The sequence below is a fragment of the Otolemur garnettii genome, unplaced genomic scaffold (genome assembly GCF_000181295.1).
Source record: "Otolemur garnettii isolate 467f Iridium unplaced genomic scaffold, OtoGar3 scaffold00017, whole genome shotgun sequence".
NCBI lineage: Eukaryota > Metazoa > Chordata > Mammalia > Primates > Galagidae > Otolemur > Otolemur garnettii.
This window is the reverse complement of record NW_003852412.1, coordinates 20851998-20875909: the sequence shown is the minus strand read 5'-3', so window position 1 is coordinate 20875909 and position 23912 is coordinate 20851998. Positions and strand designations below refer to the sequence as shown.

Sequence of the window (23912 nt, the reverse complement as noted above, 5' to 3'; positions counted from 1 at the left end):
TGTATCTGTTGTATACCAGATACAAGTCTACTAATGTAGATCACCGTTTCTTCAAGTGTGGGCCATGATCCACTTGAATCTGAATCTCTGTAAGAAGCTTGTTGGAAATGCAGTTTCCAAAGCCACACTCCAAAATTTCTACATATGGAGCTTGAAATATCTTTCTATCAAACATCCCAAAAAATCTCATCAATTTGAGAATTACTTTGGCCATGTCCTTGTATACGCATAAGACAGAAACTGAAAGAAAAAACACAAATAGTGAGCTATTAGCTCCCTTGCCATTTCCACTGACACCACTAAGGTGCACCAATGCTTCCCCACAGTTAACATTTTAGACTTAACAAGCATGACTTAAATAAACATTGATAGTACTAGAAGTACATCATCTTAGTCTGGGCCTCTTCTGTCTGCTGAGTTTTTTTTGGATTATAATTCAGGTTCTTAAAAAAAATTTTATGTAACTGACCGGATACAAATATTAACCAAAATTCCAGTTATTGATTACCTAAGGGGTCTCACACTTGAAACACTTTTAAACAAAATCTGGCAAAAACCTACCTGCTGCGCGCCACGGTCATTACTGAGTGTTCGAAGTTCATCTGAATGAGCCACACAGATTTCATGCAATGCTGCTAAATCACGGGACAGATCAGTTCTAGAATGTTCTGTAGTGTCTGGAAGTTCAGGTACATTCTTTAAGGAAATAATAAAACTGCATTTAGAAATCCAAATCTTTACATCCTCTTTGAAAATATCCTGACTGGATATAGTAGGTGGAATTTTTAACATATTCTCTTAAAATGTAATAACTTAAAGTATTTTAATTATCTTAAAACTTGCAGGAGTCCTTTTACTGAAATGTTAAGAGTCATCATTAATTCAGGTAGAACATTAAATGTTGTAACTTCTGTATTCACGTGACAGTCAGGTTCCATTTTCTTCCTTGGCATGGCAGAATGTGGTACACTGTTACTGCTATTCTAAAAAATATAGGTTTCCCAACAAATAACTTTATAAGCAGTAAAGTGTTTGTTGGGTATTTTTTCTCTTTAAATCTAGGACATAAGCCAAATAAACGATGCATTAACTACTAATTTGGACTAAACATTCCAGACTGAATTTCATCATTAAGCTACTACTGTTTATCTAAATTAATCAGCATTAAATAGGAACTGGATTATGTGAACTTGTCAAGTTTGTAGTTATTTGGACTATGCTCAAGACACTCCACCCATGTGGAAATGATCAGTGTTGATTATACTATCTTTATTATTACAATAAGATTGTAGTATAGGGTAAGTATTCCTTACTAGGTGTTTATAATTTCTGCATTGTGCTTACTGACTGAGCATCCCTAATCCAAAAATTCAAAATCTGAAATGTTCTAATTAGCATTTCCTTTGAGTATCCAGTCTGTGCTCAAAAAAGTTTCAGATTTTGAAGCATTTTGGATTTAGGGGTTAGGGATACTCAGCATTAAAAACTGGTGTTACCTGAAGTGTTAGAATAAAATTTAACATGGACGTGGATTACCAGTAATTTTACATAAGCCCATTCCTCTCCTACTGGTGACAATATTTGCAGTACATTCCTAAAAACTAAAAACACTCATTTTCTATGGTATAGAGGAACACAATTAGGCAGAATACATTTATTAACTCAGAGTATTATAGAGATAAAAGATACAGTATTTGACTGTAGAGACTTCAGAAAAGCAAAGTAATCATAGAGTTAGTTCTATATGACAGACATACAGGGGAACAAAGAGTATTTCATTAATGTTGGGCGTTCAGCAAGGGCTTCCTTAAGGAGATAATAAAAGAGTATGAAGATTAGAAGAGTATTAGGATATCTGGATTCTAAGCAGTATGAAATGCTAGACTGTGTGGCATAACCAGGACACATTTTATAGAAAATGGAATCCCAACTGTGAATCTAAAAACCTACATATAATGAATTGAGATAGATTGAGCTAAAATTAGCTAGCCTTAAATATTAGGCAAACCTATCTCACAGAGCTCCTTAAACATTAAAGTAAAAATTATTTCCAATCTGTGAACAATTATATTTTTTATAATTTAATATTCAGATCTTCAAAATTTCCCAAGAAATTTTTGTTCATATATAGAAACATGATAAACATTGAGCACTTACCCCTTTATTTCTCAGTTTCATTATAATTATGAAGCTATACCGTAAATAGACACTAGTTTTAATACCTGAGTAGGAAGCCAGTGGCCATAGGCTGTCCTGACTTGTTTGTCACAGTGGTGTGGTGATTGTGCACTTGTATTTTTAACTGACTGTGAATGCATTAGGGTAGATGATGGACATCTCAGTTGCCTACACTCCCTAATGTTATATACTTGGCTCCACTCATACATACATGCTACCTTTCCAGTTTCTCTAAATATGAAGTGAATAACTAATAATGTTTAGTTTAAAATTGACTATCTGTGAAAACCTGTAAATTCTTACTAAGTAATGTCTTAAGAATGTCCCCGTTTTGAATTTTGTAATCACAGTTTAATTTATAAAGGCCCAAATGAAGCATACGTAGTCAGGTTGAATGAAACCAGCAGGAACTGTTTTTTATTCCTGGAAAAGCCAATAGAACATTCATTCTTTAGTCTATCTGCTTATTTTCCCTGGTCAAAACATCTTGTTTCAAATCCCACAGAACAGCAAGGTAAAAGTGGCTAAGGGGCAACAGAATGTCCCAGCAGTGACAGAAACCAAAAATGACACAGCTCGTCCAAAAGCCACAATACGAGTATAAGAATAAATGGTTACAACTACAACAGAAATGTGAAATGCCTTTTTTTGTTTGTTTAGGAAGGCAGACAAAAATACACAGATTTGGGTTTTTCCTGTACAGAAAATTTTTCTAAAGGTTGTGGCCATAAATAGGTTAACTCAGCTGTGCTAACCACTGGGAATCAAAGTACCTGAAGATTATATACATACCCCAAGTTCATCTAAAAACATGATCATACGATGTTTGTTGCTTTTGATGAATGGATTGACACCTTCCATGTAGGGCTCCTAATAAAATAAAAATATAAAGTTTACCATATGTATCAGAAATAAACATTGCTATATAACAAACTACACATTGCAGAAGTTCCCACAAATCTAATTATGTCCATCAGTGGCATCACATGTTCATAAGAATCATATAACAAAAGTGTTTTCCATCTAATATTTAGGTACATAGCTATACTGAGGAGCTGGGTTTGTTGTTTTTTTTTTTTTTTTTTTGAGAGTCTCACTTTGTCATCCCCAGTAGAGTGCCATGGTGTTACAGCTCATAGCAACTTCAAACTCGAGCTCAAGTGATTCTCTTGCCGCAGCCTCCCAAGTAGCTGGGACTAGAGTAGCTGGGACTACAGGTGCCTGCCACAACGCCCAGCTATTTTAGCAAGCTGGGGCTGGGTTTGAATCCACCAGCCCTGGCACATGTCGCCAGCACCCTACCCTGTAAGCTACAGGCGCTGCCAAGCCAGGATACTTTTAATGACCCAAACAGAAATCATAATAAATAGCCTGGCAGGTACACATGGCTTATTTATATATACTTTCAACTGTAATTACTGAAAAACTACTTGCCAAGTGCCAAGACAAGAATCCAGTAGTGAATACAAAAAATTAAATTATAGTATAGTAAGAATTGCAGTAGGAAAATATATTGTCATAACCTGCCTCAGGAGTCAGATAAATTAAAAAGCCAAACTATACATGCTAACTGCTCGTCACACTAAGCCTACTTAAAAATACACTATGAAACAGAAAAGCATTAATAGTAACAAACTCTCTTAACAATCAGTAGGAAATTTAATGAGGTAAGGACTTCAATAGGCAGTTCCAAGAAGTCGAAGAGTAGTAATGGAACACAAAATAGCATTGTGCCTATCAAATTGGCAAAAATAAAGTTTTGCTCCCCAAAACTGTGGGGAGCAAAAAAATCATAAAATTGCTGATAGACAATCTTAAATAGCAAAAGGCTAAAACGTATCTACTTCCTTAATTAGAAATTTAAATCCAAAATTTAGGAAATAATTGTATAAATATGAAAGGAAATGTAAATAAGGGTACTTGTTATAGCAGAAACAAATACCCATTAGAAGATTACTTAATATTCACATGATGGCATACTAAGTATCCATTAAGAAAAATGAACTACTTATGTATTTCCAAGTATGGTAAGAAGTTTGTCCTATTTGTGGGTGACAAAAGCAAGAGACATGGTCTGATCCCAAACAAAATATTAAAAGTTGTTTCCTCAGGCAGTATGATTATGTTCAGTTGATTAAAAATCTCATCTGAGTTTTAGTATTTACAGTGAATGTTTATTGTGAAATAATGAAGTGTTTTGGGATACATTTAAAATTATGCCCATTGATTAATTTTATATTTAAAAATGAGAGAACCTGAATATACTGGATCTTGAAAAATTAATGTTCTATAAAGACTAAAATGGTGGTTTTTAGAGTTCCGTTATTAAAATGTAAAATCTAGAAGTGACAAAAACAAATACACCAACAAAAATTATCTTTATGAAATAACCATTGTTGTAATGTATTTAGCTATATTTTATGGTTTTAGCATGTCAAAGTTTCATTCATAAAATGAATGAAATTCTAAAGTATTGAAATGTTATTACCTTAGCTCCAAATTCCACAAGATTTGCTAAATTCTGCACAGACTTGGCCACTAGTATCAGGGTTCTTGCAGCAATAGGAGATGGGGAATCTATAAAAAAAAATTGAGCACAGCTTATGACACCAACTTCAAACACACTTCCAGATAACATTTCTTTATTGTTAAAATACTAACATTCTTCAATTCAGATCTCACAGTGTATTTTGAAAAATGTTTGTATAATTGAAAAGAACTTGAGGGAAAAATTGACTGTGCTTATCAGGGCTTCTAGTTTTGTGAAAAGAGTACTACAACTACAAAACTCAGCAATTCCTAACTGGCTGATAATATTTCAAGATACTATAAAGCTTAATCTTTATAGTATCTATACTATATATAGTTACTATATAGTATAGTATAGTATAGTTACTATACTACTATACTATATCTATACTATAATCTAAAAGACCATCAGTCCACACACCTTTCAGGACCATTCAAAAAGCTAGCAATTTGCAACCTGATCGTTCCCTGAACCCTACATTGTTTGCGGTCCACTAACTGCAAATAATCCACTTCAAAGCTCAAGCAAAGATAATGTCTGGGACCTCAATTAGTTATTCTGAGGAGAAAAATGTGAAACTAAGATATTTTGAAGATCAGTCAGATACCCTGTAGAACCTAGTGGGATGGATATAATATACCCTATTTCCCTATAGAACACAGTATGATATAACTGAAAAGTATTTGTGGCTTTTAAATATAAACCCAGCAACTTAATTACTTAACAGTGAAATCCTGTAGGTAGTCTACTTGCTTAATTTCAGATTGTGTTCATACCTTAAGCAACTAAGCTATTAATATAAAAAGTGTTACCTCAAAGGTCAGAAGCAAGCATTCAGATAAATAAATCTCTCTAAAAGAATTTTTTTTTTTTTTGAGATAGAGATTTATGTATGTCACCCCTCAGTAGAGTACAGTGTAGTCACAGCTACCTTAAACTCTTGGGCTTAAGTGATTCTCTTGCCTTAGCCTCCCAAGTAGCTAGGACTACAGGCACCAGCCACAATGCCCGGCCATTTCTTGTTGCAGTTGTCATTGTTTAGCTGGCCAGAGCTGGGCTCAAACCCACCAACCTCAGTGTATGTGGCTGGTGCCATAACCACTATGTTAGGGGCACTGAGCCTCTCCAAAAGAATTCTAACCCTTGGCTCAGCGCCTATAGCTCAACCGGCTAAGGCGCCAGCCACGTACACCTAAGGTGGCGGGTTCGAATCCCCGCCAAACAACAATGACGGCTGCAACCAAAAAATAGCCGGGCGTTGTGGCGGGCACCTGTGGTCCCAGCTACTTGGGAGGCGGAGGCAGGAGACCCGCTTGAGCCCAGGAGTTGGAGGTTGCTGTGAGCTGTAATGCCACAGCACTCTACCCAGGGGATAGCTTGAGGCTCTGTCTCAAAAAAAAAAAAAAGAATTCTAACCCTTAATTCCAAAAAGAGAAAGAATATCAATATGTCGCCTCTCGGTAGAGTGCCATAGCATCACACCTCACAGCAACCTCAAACTCTTGGGCTCAAGGGATTCTCTTGCCTCAGCCTCCCAAGTAGCTGGGACTACAAGTGCCTGCCAAAACTGCCCACAACTGCGTGGCTGTTTTTTGTGGCAGTTGTCATTGTTGGTTAGTTGGCCCCAGGGCAGGTTCGAACCTGCCAACTGCAGTGTATGTGGCTGCCACTGTAACCACTGTGCTGCGGAAGCCAAGCCTAAACTCTTAATTCTTAATAAGACTTATAGATTTAACCATTTTAGTAGCAATAAAAGACATTACAGAGATAAGGGTATAAAAGTATAAATTAAAACATCCCAATATATTATTTTTAATACAAGATTGAGCTTCAAGTTAAGATAAAAATACTTCAAGTTCCTTCTATTAATAACTCATTATTATATGTGAAGTCATAAAATCACCATTTTCTTTGAAAGAAGCCTACAAAATATGACAGTGATTCCATAATGGGCATGTGGCTAATCAGCAAAACTGAACTGTGTTTACTGCAGTGGTTCTCAACCTTCCTAATGCTGTGACCCTTTAATACGGTTCCTCACGTTGTGGTGACCCCCAACCATAAAATTATTTTTGTTGCTACTTTATAACTGTAATTTTGCTACTGTTATGAATCGTAATGTAAATATCTGATATGCAGGTTGTATTTTCATTGTTACAAAGGGGTCAGGACCCTCAGGTTGAGAACCGTTGTTTTATTAGAATTTAAAATGCCTCATTAACATTATATAACTGCTGCCAAAAAAACCTTTTATGGGAGGAACCAGGGCCACTCTTCGTAAGTACTCACAGCACACTATTGTAATTATAAATGTGATTTCAATTTGATGTTAAAGAGCCAGTCTGCAGCAGGCTATCACGGGCTAAGCACAAAGCTTTTCCCAACCTAAAAAAGCCAATTTGCAAACTGTAAAAAGTCACCACAGTAATAAGAGATTGAAACACAAATAGGGATGGGGGAAAAAAGTACAAAAAATGTATAAAATCAGACCATCTCAGGCTTCAGATATTAGATGGAAGAAAAAGTAAGAGTCAAAACAGAAAAACTAAAGAAACAAGAAGAAAGGGGAAGAGTGCTTTGGAACGCCTTATTTTAGGTCTTAGAATTGGATAATATAAAAAAAAAATCAGATTTTAAAAAAAGTATTCTTACTAATAGTATGAAACTGTTTATTCATTTTTTTAAATTTAAAGTTGATTAAAAGCTGATTACCTGAGATGATATTAAACATCCGTGGATTCAGGATGGCAGGACATATAAGTCGAAGAAAAACAAAACCACTGAATGGGAGGGAAATTTATTTTTTTTAGAAAACTACATATATCACATTAAAATAATACATATAAACAGAATTTTTAATACTCCATAGAACCAAAAACCTTACTCTGAACTATTGCAGGTAAGCCCAAACACAAAAAATTTTACAATAACCCAAAGTATTATATTTTAAGAATATATATGTATGTATATTCTGCTTGAATATATTACTTTTCCTAAATTTGGAATTTACGTTAAGTTTGGGGAGATGTTAAGTTTACCTAGTATTTACTGTTTTAATTTTCATTTTACTCCAGATTAGTAGTGCAGTTTCTTAGAGAAAAAACAGTATCCATTAGAAGCCCTAAGAATGTCTGAAGTACTCTGAAGTACAAATAAATTATCAATTTGGATTTCTCTTAAAAAGGTTTAACTTCTTACTTGCCCAATCAATATAAAGACAAGCATTATTTCCAAAGTAGTTGACAGTAGATGACCCAACTTCTCAACACTGACCAGTCTGGTTATTTTTGGAGTCTTAGAAAATGATTATTACTTCTCAAACGGCATTTATAGCAATTACATATTTTTTAAGTCTTTAAATTTGGACTTCTCAAATTAGTTATTAATAATCTTGCATCTATTTTACTTGAAAATAGATTGATCCTTGATCCTTAAGTATGTCTACAAACCTGAAACCTAATTTGGCAACATCAAACCATACAAGAATTTCAGTATACAAATCTACTTTGTGAGATTTTAGGCCATTATAAATTTGACAGGTATAAATAGTTACCTACACATTTAAAAGCTTAGTAGAGACAAACCATTGTAAATGCCCTTTAGAATACCCAGGTGCATCAAACAATTCACAGAGCAGAATTTCCTGCTGTGTTTGCTTAACAATTTTACTTGTTTTAAACTTGAAGATCTGTAGAACAGTTTTAATTTACATTACACACATAACCTGTGCTGAAATATTATGCATATAGTTCTTTCCTATTCCTTCTAATCACCACTAAAGCCAAGAAATATAGAAGCTATAATTATTAAATATTTGTCATATCTAACCAAGAGAGATTTTCTCTGCAAAAAGGAATAGGAGCCCTTAGGAAAAATTTTGGTCGGAGGCAGCATTAACAGATTTTGACTAGCACTGTGTATTCTATTCTATGTATTCAGTATTAGAAAACTGCTGTATTCTGTTGCTTTTGTACTAAACTTCTAGTGGCCTTGAATTAAGAGTGTGTTCAACCTGCTTAGTTTTGCCTTAGCTACTACCTTTCTTTATAACTGTAGACAAACAACTTAACCTCTCCAGATTTGCTTCCTGTTTAGAAAAAGAAGTTAGGATAATGATGATGAAACTTCTACTTTTCCTGTAGAAGTTCCCGGCCAAGCAAGACTTCCCAATAATTGCATAATAAGAATATTGAAGCACAGCTTCAGAACTTGCGGTTCTTGGTTGGGGATTAGCCTGGAGGCACAGACTGTGTTATAAACCAATAAATTGAAATCTAAATAGTTCCATTATTGCTCTTCCCTCTCAACACCAAATCAATCTCCCCTCATGTGTGTGTACGTAAATATGTATACTTGTAGCTCACAGTAACTCCTTCAAAAAGAAGTTAAAGCTTAGGAGCCATCAGAACCCTGAAAATATTCAAAGAAAAATGTCTTGAATTGTATACTACTGTTATCCACATTTTCACAGGTATCCACTTGCCTATCAGTATATACAATGGTATAACAAATGAACTGATGAGCCTTACCTGACAACTCTTGTTCTCATGGTGGTATTTGTAGGCCACTTGTGCTGAACAGATTTCTGTAAACACCCGTAAATATACCTTAGTGTCCTGCCAAAATAACACAATTCTCAGTACAGATAGCAAGTGAAAATATTGATCTCATAGCAATAAATGGCTTAATTTACCCAAATATGCCACATTTTAAGGCCATTAACCTTTTCTCCCCAAAAACGATTTTACCAAAAGTAAATGAAAGAGAAATTTAGCAAGAGCTAAGAAAAACTGTTTATCGTCAATTTAGTCATCTTTTTCACATCTGCCTTGGAAGAAATTTTACCATTTTTAGGCTACTTCTATATCAATGAGAAATATGAAACAAGTATTGGGATGAGAACACAGAGGGAACTAAGTGGATACACGTTCTGGGGACAAAGGTTTTTTTTTGGAGAGAGTCTCGCTCAGTTATCCTTGGTAGAGAATGGTGGCATCTTAGCTCACAGTAACCTCGAACTCTTGGGTTCAAGCAATCCTCTTGCCTCAGCCTCCCAAGTAGCTGGAACTACAGGCACCCACCATATAACACCCAGCTGTTTTTTAGAGATGGGGTCTTGCTCTTGCTCAAGCTGATCTTGAACCTGTAAGCTCAGGTAATCCATCCACCTCAGCCTCCCAAGTGCTGGGATTACAGGCCTGAGCCACTGTACCCAGCCTAAGGACAGATTTTGACTTAGGCTAACTGCTGCCTGCACAAGTGAGTTCATAACACTTGAAGCCTTAAAGCAGAGGCTGGGTGATTATACATTTTGAACAAGAAATTCAAGTATACACTAATGAACACATAAGATGTTATTTTATAATCTCAAATCTGGGACAATAGGCCTCCATTCTCTAAGCTACTACATAAACTAGACATACTGGCTTATAAAAAACATGGTTTGTTTTAATGTAAATATTTCATCGTGTTTTCTTTTATGTCACTCCTTTAAACACAATTTATGTTACAAAGATCAACCTTAACTTTTTAGAAATTTTTCAAAACACAAATATATAATTTATTTTACCACTTACGGTGGAAGTATTTCTGAAGCCATGAATATTTTCTCCACAAGCTCTGAAAGTATGTTCAATAGGTGTGCTAAATTAGTGTTCACATCTTCATTTTTTTCTAACTTTGATGGACTTAACTAGGAGAAGGAGTAAGTCAATGTAAATGAATCTTGGTAATGATAAATACAAATCAAACAAGCCAAACAAGCAGTTGTAGTGTTCAAGGTTCTATTTTTCCAGTTTTCAAGGTGTATCAGATTGCGTTTTTTTCTTTGTATAAAGGGGAAATTTTAAGTAGTTTGCTCTGTGGAACTCCTTCTGATGGGTTTGTTACCATTTATTCCCAATTACCCAACTGAAGAGTAAGCAGTGTCATCTGAGGGGGAAAAAGCTGATTAAAATGAAAGGCTTTTCTGAATGCAATACACAGAAAGACTTCTTTAATAGCCAATATAAATACCACTGGATTAGGCAGAATCATGAACTTTTCTCAAAACTTACCCAGGAACCCCAGAAATCTAATCTAATTCTGACCTAGTATCAGTAGAGACTTATCTATATAGGTCTGAATTCCCTACCTCCAAAGTCTACAGACTCCCTAGAGACTTGCTAATGTTTCTGTCTTGTCCTTTGTGGTTAGGCCAACTGCAGTTACCTTGGATTTGACACTCGGTCACTGATTTTTTCCCTTTAAGTTACTGGTAAGAATTGACAACTCAGTATAGAATTAACATTTGATAGCTCCAAGTGTACATTATCAAAAGCAATTCCTTATTTAATTAATTTTATATCAGATCTGAAAAATTAACTTATTATTAACAGAACATCTATACTGTACCTTCCATGCTTATTTCTCTATCAATTTCTCTTTCTTTATAATTGTTCTAGCACCAAAATAAAATGAAGCAATAGCCGTGTGAGATTCTACCCTCTTAATAATTTATTGTGAATTTATACTAAAACTTTAATAGTCCTCAAAAGATGTTTTAACTTGCTTTTGTGAAAGTTACCTCACAATTTCCCTCTCTGCCCCTAAACCTTTCAAGGACAAACTTAGATGTTATGAAGTGCTACATAGGTTATACAACAGAATTCACTAGCAGACTTCAATTTATTTTATACACACTTTCTCAAAACAGCATACACTTTATCATTTGTACAATAGGACAAATGACAAATACTTTCCATGAATTTCTGGTGCAGCTTGCTTGATGGTTTCTAATCCCAAAATAAAGTACATCTTTTTTAAAAAATCTATTTTGCAAAACATTCATATAAATGTAATATATTAACATATACTGCTCTGATGAATAATTTTAGAAAGTTATATATTTTCCTTAAAAATGTAATTAGCTATGAAGTATAACCTATTAAAATATGCTCTTAGTGTTGAAATAGTTAAAACATTAAATTCTTACCTCACAAGACTGCTTGCTTTCCATTATCTTCAAAATAGAGTCTTTCAAAGCATGATGAACAAACTGTGTAGCAGTCGCTTTCATATACTGCTCCATCAAGGTGCTTGCAAGGGTTGTGGCTCGAAATAGGGTAGTGGCTTCATCTACAGAAATATTTATGTTAGAAGACTAGTTGTAAAGGACTGTACTAATGACCAAATTGGGAATGGACTCCTTTTTTCCTCAACTGGTGTAGCCATTTAAATGTACTTTTTGTATGCAGCACTGAAGTACTGATTACAACATCCTGTTTTTCTATAGCCTTAACTCTGTAAAAGACTTTGATATGTATTGTAGATCATAAATATGAGAAGATATTAACACTAACATGTTCACATGAAAAACTGAGGGTTTGGAATGGTTATATGACTTATTTAAGATCAATTAGCCAGTTACTGACAAAACTAAGACCCAGAACCTAACTTTGCTGCCCATTATCTCATGCTTTAAAAAATTTTGAGGTTATTTTCAGTAAGAATGTAACACAAATCAGTGTAAATTAATTTATTACCCTAAAACATGGCTATTGAGTTTTAATGAAATATTATTGAAAGTGAATCTACCAACTTGAGAAGTACCTGTCTAGAATAGCTAGAATTAAAATGCAGCTGATACCCAAGTTCTGTCCATTGAATTAGTGCAAATTAAAAGAATATGATAAACTATTCTTGATAATCAAGCAATTATGGGCCATTGATCTGATCTGGACATAGAAATCACTTTCTTACAGCATCTAGTACTAATCTGCTACTACAGATAGCTATATTAGAAATATTAGTAACCAAGAAAAAGAAACAAAACTAGCTTCCTAACCTCAGTTTTTAATAAAGGAAAATTAGAATAACTTATTTTTCAGTACAATTTAACAATTTCATTTATTTAGAGACGATCTATAAATACTTGCTATCAAAAATCTCACTATGAACCCAGTTTTGTAAAGTACCACATAACATATCTATACTGTACCTTCCATGCTTATTTCTCTATCATTTAGTGTACATAACAACAATGATTCAAGCTTTTCGTGAAGAAAAATTCTCAGTAGGATGCTAGCCAGTAGTGTTCGGTCTTGTCCACATACATGTGATAAAGCATAGACAACATGAAGCTCCTTTTGCAGTATAAGCTAAAAATGACATTAAAAAAGACTGTTTAGAGTAGACATTATTAAGCATTCTCAGTGACACTAGCAGGAAATATGTTCTTTCACAAGTTCTTAAATTCAGAAATATGTCTTGTTGACTAACTTCATTAAAAATAGAATGTTTTTGTAGCCTACATATTTTTAGTCTTTTAAGAACAAAAATCATACTAATAGAAGATTTTCAACCTTCTCTAGCTATTAGTATACCACTAAGCTATGAAATTACTATATTTAACTTAATGGTCTTTTTAAAAATATTAAATGTTTCTGTTAATAATACCAAGAAAAATAATTAGACTCAAATAATACCTCTTTAAATTCACTGTACTCTTCTTCTGGCATGATTTTTTCCATAGAATACCGTGCTCGAACACGCAGAGATCCTGGTTCAATACCTTTTAGTGGTATATGGGAGCTAAGCAGAAACCACTCATCTGTTGCATGCCCTTTTTGTAACCGGCTCAACTGGCAGCGCATAAATACTTAGAAGGAAAAACAGAAGATTATTGTCTAAAAAGATAATACTATAATTAGTCATGCAAGTAAATTTTTACTGATATTCAGTCTTCTCTATAGTATTAAATGCTTCTTATTAAAGGAGTTTTCAGGAACATCATAAATTCAATACTTAAGTGCTTAACTTCATTCATTTACTCAAGCCTATTAGTGTTAGTCACTGGAGGGTGGGTGACAGATGACTAACACATGATCTCTAACTTGTATGGAAGGCAGCCTAGTTAAGAAGGCAAGAATTATCAGTTTTGATACACCGGTAAGTGCTACAACAGTGGTTAATGCTATTGGAGTATAGAGAAATAAAATGTGTTTCAGCCTGGGGAGGTTAAAAAACCCTTCGTAACAGGTAACCCTTGAGCTCACTTTAACAGAACCTGCAGGTATAGCTAACAATAAAGGCAGGGAAAAAAGAAAAAAGAGTAGTTCTAATCGAAGGTATGGCATTCTTTCTGTATGATTACTATAGAGTTTGGATTTATCATGAAGGTAATGGAGAACCATTTAAAAATGTTAAGAATTTAAATAGTACAGAAATGACAAAATAAACATTTTATAGAAATAAAATAGGCTTTGATCTGTCTGTTAATACATATCACTTCCTTCCCTAAGCTAGAGTATTAACATAATTCACCCTGATGTGAACTGCTAAATCGCATCTAACTGTTTCAGTTACAGGCTCGGAAGAGGTATGCTGCTGACAGCAAGAACTGGGGGCCTCTGACTACCAGAAGTAAATAAATAACATTCACCTTTAAGGAAAATGTTTAACTAGAATAGTTCTATACTAAATATAGGGAAATAGGAAAAAACTAAAAGTAGAAAGAAGGATCCACACTGTTACCGTTTTCTTGTTCTTCCTATTCTCTGGGGAAAAGAGGTTGGATAGATATGTATTTTAATCTTAGGATCTTAAGTTTGTAGTTAATTAGACATCTTGGCCTTTCTCTTTTCTAGACATATTCTTTCTCAACAATAAGTGCTTTTAGAAGGAAAGAAACTAACTCAAATTATACTATCTGCCCTTCTGTTTTATTTTTCAATTTCTATTTTAAGACTACATTTCATTGTGAATTTTAAAAGTATATATAAAAGACATGCTTTTTCTACTTTAAAAAGAGTTTCTGTATCAACTTACAGATATCAGGATCTTTGCTTTTCTTTGTTTTATTACTAAGAGTTATTTCAAATCTATTGATGTCAGGAGGAAGATCACTAAGGGAGCAAGGAGAAAAAAAATTAACAAAATGTTCTGGCATCAAGCTACTTGATTCTTTTTGTTCTAGTATCAAATAAGCCCCAATTTCTGCTAAAGAATTTGAGTGTATTATATTTAAAACTAAATTCACAACATATTTTATTATTGGTATACAAGAACACAGATGAGCAAATTACACACTTCCCCTAACATCTTTAACCACATAAACTACCAATAACTCAAGTAAGCCTTGGAAACTCTAATAAACACCTTGTATATATGGGGTAGTAAATGGTTTTGGACTTCTCAGCAATGCTAATTCATATTAATAACTGCATAAAAAACCAAGGGCATAGCACTTTACCAAGAAAGGTGAATATAACAATAAAATTAAGTACTATTAAAACATCTGGACTTGTTACCTTGTTCAGACAATTTGAGACCAAAAAATGGAAAGAAAATGCAATGTGGAAAAATAAAATTATTAATGTAATGATAAAATAAGACTTACTCAAAGACAAACTCTTCTGACCAAACTGGATTTTGCCCTTCCCTTGCGTGAGTTTTTGCCACTTGGACACTATTCAGGTAGATGTTACAATATGGATTAGTAAAATGTTTTACTGGGAGTTTATGGGCTTCTTCAATATGTAAAATAAGGCTGCTGACCTAAAATAAAACATAAAAATTATTACCCTAGATTTCATGAATTATTAGTTTTCAAAAGTAAAATAAAATCCCTAAAATAGTTTTTTCCCTTTTCAGAAAATATGAGCTTTGATATATTTTTCCCTTCTATGCAACATACTTAAAACATTCCAGAATTTAAGGTAACTCTTCCCATCCCACTTTTAAAAAATGCAATTTTATTTTGTAAGTTATTCCTGCTATTTTTGCAAAAATAATGAAATACATCTTTTCTACCATAAAACAGTACTGCAAAGAATAATGCAAAAGTTGAGAAGAAGATTCTTTATTAATAAACAGCTGTCTCTAGGTCAAAATCCCATATGCTACATAATGCTTATCTGGTTAGATTTTATTTCTATAAAGTTCTACAGCTAAAACTATTTTTAAACCACTCACTCCAGCTTCTTATTTTATAGAAGGACACAAATCTAAACAAAGTTATTTATCAGTTTTAATGTCAAAGCCTAAGACTGTGTACCTTCTAGTATCAGGTCCTCTTTTTCACTCGACACCTACTATTTGTATGGCCTTGGACAAGTTAAGTCTCTGTACACTTTACGTTTCTCATATATAACTATAAAGTCTACAGTGCAATTTGTTGTAAGGATTACAAACAATACAGTCATCCCTCAGTATAAGTGGGAGATTGGTTCTAGCTGATAACAAAATCTGCAGATACTCAAGGCCTTTAAAATAGTGCAATATTTGCATATAATCTATGTACTTCTGTGTGATACTTCAGTCATCTCTAGATTATTTATAATACCTAATACAACGTAAATGATAAGTAGTTGTGATGCTATTTTTAATGTATTTTTTGTTGTCTTTTTTTTTCTCAATATTTTAAATCAGCAGTTGGTTGAATCCACTGATGTAAAACCTGTGAATATGGAGGGCCAACTGTGTATGTGAAGCATTAAATCTCACTGCTACATGACACTTTTTAAAAGGGCTCAAGAGATGTTAGCTACCATTACGTTACACCTACAAAGGATAATCTCATGACCATAGCTTTCTTATAAAAAAAGAACTTGCTGTTACTTGCAAATATTCAATCTGATTTTCCATAACTTACAAAAACATTACAATGTTTTGAAGACATATGTGTATGTTATGTATATAATTATCCTTGATGGACCAAGCTTTTGGTTATAGGTACTATTATATTAACTATCCACTCTCAGAACAGTATGTTAAATTCACTGCATTTATTGGACATTCCTGTGAATAAAACAGGAGTCACATCAGTCAATAAATGAATATTAAACCTTCCTCAAAAGCCCAAGAATGTCAAAATTGGCCTAACTTCTTCCAATTATCTAGGGCTTATTATAACGAAAATAAAAGCCAAGAAATAGAGGTATAAAGTTATTTCTTGCAAAGACAGAAAAAAAAAAAAGAAAACCTAGCTTAACTTTTCACAAATCAAAGTATAGGGCATGTTGAGATTTCAAATAAGACTGAATATTACCTAAGAGATAAACCATAGGCTTCAAAGGCAATTCTATAGAATGAAAAACCCAAAATGTTTACTAGGATTAATACTGTAAATCAGGTAATCTTTTAAATGTTCTACTTTTAAAACATAAACCACAATAATTTTCTGAAGGGAAAAAAGTACCCAGGAGGATTGTTTCTGTTGTTACTGTTTTGGTATTGTTATTTTAAGTGGCGGGAATAATCCTTCCTGTGTATTCAAAAGTTGGCATTATAGATTAAGAACCAGAAGGTATATCAAGAACATTCTCTTTTATATAGAAATAACTATTTCCTGCTACTGAAACATAAGAGGCATTGTGGCTTTATGATGCCTGAAAAGATTAACCTCTCTTAAGAAATGGTGCCCAAAGTAGTGCTAGAAATAAAAAAAAATAGAAAGCAAAATGTGATAATTATAAATCAAAGTAAATTCAGTTTCACCTGACGAAGGCGTTTATTAGATGTCCCTGGACTACTTTTCCGTAAACTGCAAAATGCCTGGAGACCTTTCATCCAGTCCTACAAAAAATAACACACCATTTCAAAAATAACACCTACATTATTTGGTTTCCAATCATTTCGTTTTCTTCAAATTCAACAGTTACTTCTTTCTTGAACTGCCATTTCTATTCTGGGAGTATACTTTATTTGTACCCCAAGAAAGTAAAACAATACACAAAATAATTATAATAACATAATAAATTTATCTGAATTTATGTAGAATCTCTAATTTAATATTCAATAAATCAATGAGCAGCTAACAGTTGTCTCCTGAACAAATAATACCTTGGAAGAAAAACATCTATATATTTTTCAAAGCTGCTACAGTTGGCAAGTTATAGCAAGTAAGTCTAAATATCCTCTTGATTCACATGTTTCTGGAAGCTCTGCATTATTGCTTCTTTCAGTTATGTTCTTCAGTTAGTTGGCTATTGTAATGTAGCTCAACGTTTACAGAATTTCCACATCAATTACCACAGCTTTTAGAAATACAGGAGAATAACCAGAGACCCACAACCCACAAAAGTCAATGAAAACTGGAGATAACATTTGTGGAAATGTAGAATGTGGAAAGAGTATGCATAAATACTATAGGAAAGGGTTCTCAGTGAGGCTTGCAAAACCTAACTATCATCCAAGTATGCGACACATCTTTAGTTAGAAATAAAAAACGTGGTAAAATAACTATTAGATGGGATACTGAAATTTAATTTCTGTTCCTAACTCAATTTATAACATTTTAAAAAAGCTATACTTTTCTCATTTAAAAATTAAGGCCATGGAGTTTTATGTGCATTATACATAAAACAAGTAACTCAGACATTTTATAAAGATGTGAAATGTGACATTCAATTATAAGCCATAAAACAATGGTTCCTTCATCAAGTTTATTCTATGAATCCAACACTTTTATAATGTTTGGGTTGGGGCCCATACTAGGATCCACTATTTCAAGAGCATCTCTCTCATATCCAGGGTTGGCAAATTATGTTCTATTTCCAACAAAGCCACTTCCACCTCTAGTAAGCAGAAATATGTTGTTCAGAATACAACTATCATACCCTGGAAATATTGTGGTTCAAAGAAAGCAAAATATATTTTAAAGGGAAAATTTTTTAAACATTTCTAAGAATTACTTAAAATTTCATAAAACTTATTAAAGAGTATTTCACATGCATTGATGGCAAATATTAAGGTAGACATTGTATCTAGATGTAAGAGAATATACAGAAAATTTCTAAAATATTTTTGCTTTTGTTAACTGTTTATTTTCAGACATGAAATTTAACCAGTAAAGAATATTAGATTATTAATAATACGAAATATCCAATTTCAAATCATAAGCTTATTATATCTCAAATATAAAAGTATATTTGTATAAAAGTATAAAAAATATATAAAATATTAAGTACACTTAAAGTATGCACCTAAACTATTGACACAGTTTTGCCATTTTAATGGTAGCTTGTTTATGCTGGCAGTGAAGAATCCTGGATAGTGAACAGTAATGAAATTGCAAAAGGCATTTTCTATGGCTTGTTGAGATTTGAATATTTTTCCTTGCAAGAAGTGATCCAAAGCCTGGAGGAACTGCACTGGTTGTCAGGTACCGCAATTCTGGTGAATACGGTGCATGCCAGCATCCAAGTCTAGCTTGTGTAGTTTGAGCGTCACTTGTGTGATATGTGGTCGTGTGATGTCTTGCAAGAGGATTAGCCTGTCTGTACTGACAATCTCAACTGCTTAATCATGAACATCCTCATCATTTCATCTGAATGACTGCAGTAGACATCCACTACAATTGATTGACTAGGTTACATCAAGTTGTAGTAGATAATACCAGCATTAGACCACCAGACGGACACCATTAGCTTTTTTTGATCAATATTGTTTTGGGCTGTGTTTTGGTACTTCATCTTTATCCGGTCATTGTGCTGAATGCCTGTGACAAAAAATTCATTTTTTCATCAAAAGTAACAATTCAGTTTAGAAATATTTTGCCTTTATGTCATGAGAGCAAAGACAGGCACACTTTAAGACAATTTCTCTTCTAACACTTGTTTAATTCATGTAGAACCCATCTATTCAGCTTCTATACATTGCCAGTTTGTTTCAAATGCTCTGATATTGTTGGAATAGTAATGTCAAACCTTGCTGCCAATTCATGCATAGGTTGAGATGGAGTTGCTTCCACTACAGCTTTTAGCTCATCATCATCTATGTGGGTCGTCCGTCACCCACATGGCTTTTTTTTTTTTTGAGATATAGTCTCACTTTGACCCTCTGTGGTAGAGTGCCATGGCTTCACAGCTCATAGCAACCTGAAACCTTTGGGCTCAAGCAATACTTTTGTCCCAGTCTCCCAAGTAGCTACGACTATAGGCGCACACCACAACACCCGGCTATTTTTTAGAGACGAGGTCTCACTCTTGCTCCGGATGGTCTCGAACCCATGAGCTCAGGCAATCCACCTGCCTTGGCCTCCCAGAGTGCTAGGATTACAGGCATGAGCCACTGCAGCTGGCCACATGGCTTATTATTAATATTAAAATCACTAGATTATATTGTCTCAGAATCCGAGCACTTGGTTGCTATTTTGAGCTCTCTGTGCTGTATTGGTTTCACAGTGGAACTCATATTTGAAAATAACACAAATATTCATGATTTCAGAAAAACTCCTCCAAAAAAATGTGAAAGATAATCGCAAGCTAAATGTGCATTTGAAAGAATAAGGATGTAAATAAAACAAGTGTCAAAGTGGAATGTGAGTATCAACTGTCAAACTACTGCTTAAGGAAACCAGACATTGCATACTTAACCTAATAATGTTTGTTAGCAAAACTAACTGGCTCATCTTTGGAAGGTACTGAGAATATCTGTAACTTTTCTGCAAGATTTTATAATAAATAAGCATTCTCAGGTGGACTCAACATCATAGTTTTTAAAGGTCAATTTAAAATGGAATTTTTGTTCCTAATAACCCTTTAACTGCATGTGTCTGCATTTCTTTCAAAAAAGAATTTTTTTTTTTACACATGAAAGTTCTCAATCCTTAAAATAAAAAGACGATTAGATTTCAGGCATTTTTTTTTAATCAATTCATCTTAAAAGCAGTAGTTTCTATTCTAGTTAATAAGAAACATGCACTAACATAAAAGGCTTATTATAATAGTTTAAGAAACAGTGATCTTACCTCTGCTTGTTCTGGAGTTTCTCCTGCAAAGTAAAAGATGTAATGTTCCTCACTAAAGTGCTGAACTACTATCTGAAAACAGTTTGGCCTTTAAAATACAAACAAAAACGTTATTAAGAAGCTTAACAAAATGTGTCATGAATTTACACCAACTTTTAAAAAATTACAGTATGTAATTATGTAACTCATATAAAATTATCATTCTTAGAAAAATAATATTCTGTTGTACCAGATCATTACTAAGAAAAGTCAGCTTCATGTATTTTAGAAAACTCTGTCAGCACTATTAAAATTTAATCAGTCTTTTGACTATAAGATTTTTTAAAATACTGTATAAATTAACTTTATAAGATATTAGAAATAAAAATGTTACAGAGAAATTGAAGTTTAATTGCTAGATTGCACATAGCCAGTCTAAACAGTCTAAATATGCATTGCAAAAATCTAGAAATGTCCTTACACCAAGTGTTTAGTTAATTATTTCTAATAAGATTGTGAGTGATTTTATATTCTGAAATATTTTACAAACTGATCATCTTTCAACAATTGTTAAAATGAAAACATCTTCTTCTCAGCTTATGATGTTCTGAAGTTTAAATGAAGTAACAGCTGTGTACAACAAATACTATTTCTTGTTCTCCTTTAGTACGTACTGTCCTAAATCATTTGGCATGTAAGTGTAATATCAGGTGGTAATTTATATCATTTTTGGAGATACGCAGTTTTTCCAACTTTTCTTGAAAACGTTTACAAAAGTGTTTAGTAAGGGCCTGCATGTTTTTGGAACTTATTTTATTTCTATTTCCTGCTTTACACAAAGATTGTATCTTACACTGTAAAGTTAGGAGGCTATAACAAAATACCCAGAGTAAAAGTTTAACATTTGTTAAAGATAAAAGGTATCTTTCATGCATTTGCATGAATGAAAACATCAATTCCAAAAACTGCTTGTATCAGACTAACACTACTTGGCTGTATAAAATTTGTAAAAGGAGGAAAAAAAACCAAAACAGCTGTGTGAAGGCACTGAAGAACCAAAGCAGCTTAGATGTGTGGGACCAAGATCAGACTGAAGTAAGCCTGACATTCTCCACGGCCTTTTTCCCCCCAAAGTATTAAGCTGTATAGCTGAGATGCTAAACAGAAAGCCACAGCTAAAAAGCTCAACAGCAAATACAGCAACTTTACAGCTTTTCTCTGCTCAGAGAGAAATATGGAGTTCAGGGCTTTCAGATGAGGCCTCTGAAGGACTATATCGTCACAGTAAGGGCAAGCCAGAAATAGAACAGTCTTCACAATGCTGAAACCCAATCTCCACTTGATCCCTGAGTAAATGAACATGAACTACCCCTACTCTATCTGTCAGAAGAAAAATCCTCTGGAGGCAATAACATTATTATCCATAGTTTCTAGTTTTTCATACACAGTGTCTACCATTCAGTCAAAAATAAGTAGACGTTACAAGAATCAGGTTCCAATGACTGAACACCAAGAGAAAAAAGGCAGACCACAGAGAAAGACATACATATAATCCAGATATTGAGGATAAGTAAAACTTTCCAGATTAAGTTTGATCATTTTAAAAAATTGACTATCAAAATTACAAATAACAGTAATATGATCCTAAACATACTCTGGAAAAAATAAATGACATACTTTCACAGGTATTTTTCTTGAAGTTTCACAACTTTAATAGGAAAAAAATTTGTATTTGCCTAACAAGAAATGTCACCCTCAACAGAAAAGCCAGTTGTTAAAAACATTTGTTTTAACTGCTTTGTGTTCTATGAATTACAGGCAATGAAATGGTAAGTATATCTCAAAACGACTCTGGGTGCATTATTCATAATACTAATAGTGAAGAGTGAAGAAAGGCCACTGTTCTTCAGCAAAACTCACTAAAGAGCTGGATTGTCTAGTCATGTTCAAGATTTAGCTTATATATTTATACATACTCATTTAAAAAAACATGAAATAAAATGTAAAAAAAAAGTTTTGGTTTTTAACTTTAAATTCCCTTTTTTCTGAAACCATTGTTTTATGCTATGATTAGTTTTTAATGTTAACTCTATAGGCACATTCCTAAGAAGCCTAACAGCAGAATGGAATGTACCTAGCACTACTAGATACAATGAGTTAACAGATTGTATAAAAATCAGGGAAAAAGTGACAAGACTAAGTCACTCAAAAAATTGGTGGGATCCACAGATTTCTACACAATAAAGATTTCTACACAAAATAGATTTTATGGATAGGTAGGCAAAAATTACCCTAGAAAGTAAACCTGAAAATTGGTTTCCTTGCCATACTTTAAAATGACTTGAACAAGGCCACTATTTTATCATAACAACAATTCCAAAAGAAAAGTAGGAAACCAATTTCTTACCTGCCAAAGAGACTATCATGAACAACATAGACAGAACATACACTGAGATCTATTAATCCTTTTGGTTTTGTAGCTCGTTTTTCACTTTCAAAATAAATAAGTTGGGCATCACTGCCTTCTAAAATAAAATATAAATTTTTCCAACGTTTTCCTTTGCCTGTTAAAAAAAAATTGTTTTCCCTTAGCCAAATTGTAAAATCATATATTACAATCATAAAAATTATTGCTGAAAATAATTACATACTTCAATTTTTATTCCAAAACTTAAATTCATCAAGCTTTATATAAATTATCCGTAGCCAATCTGTACAAATATTCTTTTTATTGTATTGCTTATTTAAAAGTAATCAGATTAAATGACAAGGATACCTTAACTACATCTACAGAGATTTCATTATGCTGAAACCTTCAAAATTCTTGTTTTGGAGTAATTCTTTTCCAGTCTTAAGAAAAAAATCGTTACACTAATCAACACCCCCACCTCCAATTCCCCAAACACATCTTTATGCCAAACTGAGGTAAATCTATGAGATAAAGACATCAGTACCATGAATGTGCCAAGTACCAAAAGGAGTTTCTTGAGTTTCTCTTAAAATTGAAAGGAAAAAAAAAAAGCATGGGGGAAAGGAGGAAAGAATCCGGTTGGAAATGTGAATTTAATATACCTGAATGCTAAATTTTGAAGCATGCTTAGATAGAAGCTCTGAACAAGTGTTAATTACTGATAATTAATGTCAAGACAACTTACCTAATACTAGGCATAGAACTTCCCAGTGTGTTTTGTATTTACTATGCCTCTATCAAATGGGTTAACAGTAAAATACTGAAAATGAATCCTTAGACTTAAAAGTTAACTTACCCTTTTTCAGAAGATAACCTTTCTTAACAATATTTTTATAAAAGGCATCCTTTGTTTTACGACGAATTGTATTATAGATTTCCTTGCCATCTACTGTATCATTAAGTACTTGTTCTTGATCCTGAATTTAAGAAAAAAAATTACTCCGTAAATTCTTGATGGAAATGAAGTAAAACATCTACTAAATTACCAACTAAAAACCAAAGTTTTTTTTTTTTTTTTTTTTTTT

At 33.3% G+C, this 23912-nt stretch overlaps 1 protein-coding gene across 1 annotated transcript in view; it reads right to left on the bottom strand.

Annotated features, from left to right (window-relative positions):
* RASA1 (RAS p21 protein activator 1) overlaps positions 1–23912 on the bottom strand; it is a 95206-nt gene that overhangs the window by 1835 nt on the left and 69459 nt on the right. The window contains exons 10-24 of the mRNA XM_003785964.3: positions 23684–23804; positions 22825–22981; positions 20439–20526; positions 17186–17263; positions 15087–15244; positions 14516–14592; positions 13174–13346; positions 12687–12846; positions 11682–11824; positions 10285–10400; positions 9238–9324; positions 7421–7488; positions 4667–4755; positions 2971–3048; positions 562–696 (exon numbers count right to left, since the gene is read on the bottom strand). Of these exons, the coding sequence (XP_003786012.1) occupies positions 562–696; positions 2971–3048; positions 4667–4755; positions 7421–7488; positions 9238–9324; positions 10285–10400; positions 11682–11824; positions 12687–12846; positions 13174–13346; positions 14516–14592; positions 15087–15244; positions 17186–17263; positions 20439–20526; positions 22825–22981; positions 23684–23804 (1728 nt within the window). The remainder of the gene's footprint in view (positions 1–561; positions 697–2970; positions 3049–4666; positions 4756–7420; positions 7489–9237; positions 9325–10284; positions 10401–11681; positions 11825–12686; positions 12847–13173; positions 13347–14515; positions 14593–15086; positions 15245–17185; positions 17264–20438; positions 20527–22824; positions 22982–23683; positions 23805–23912) is intronic.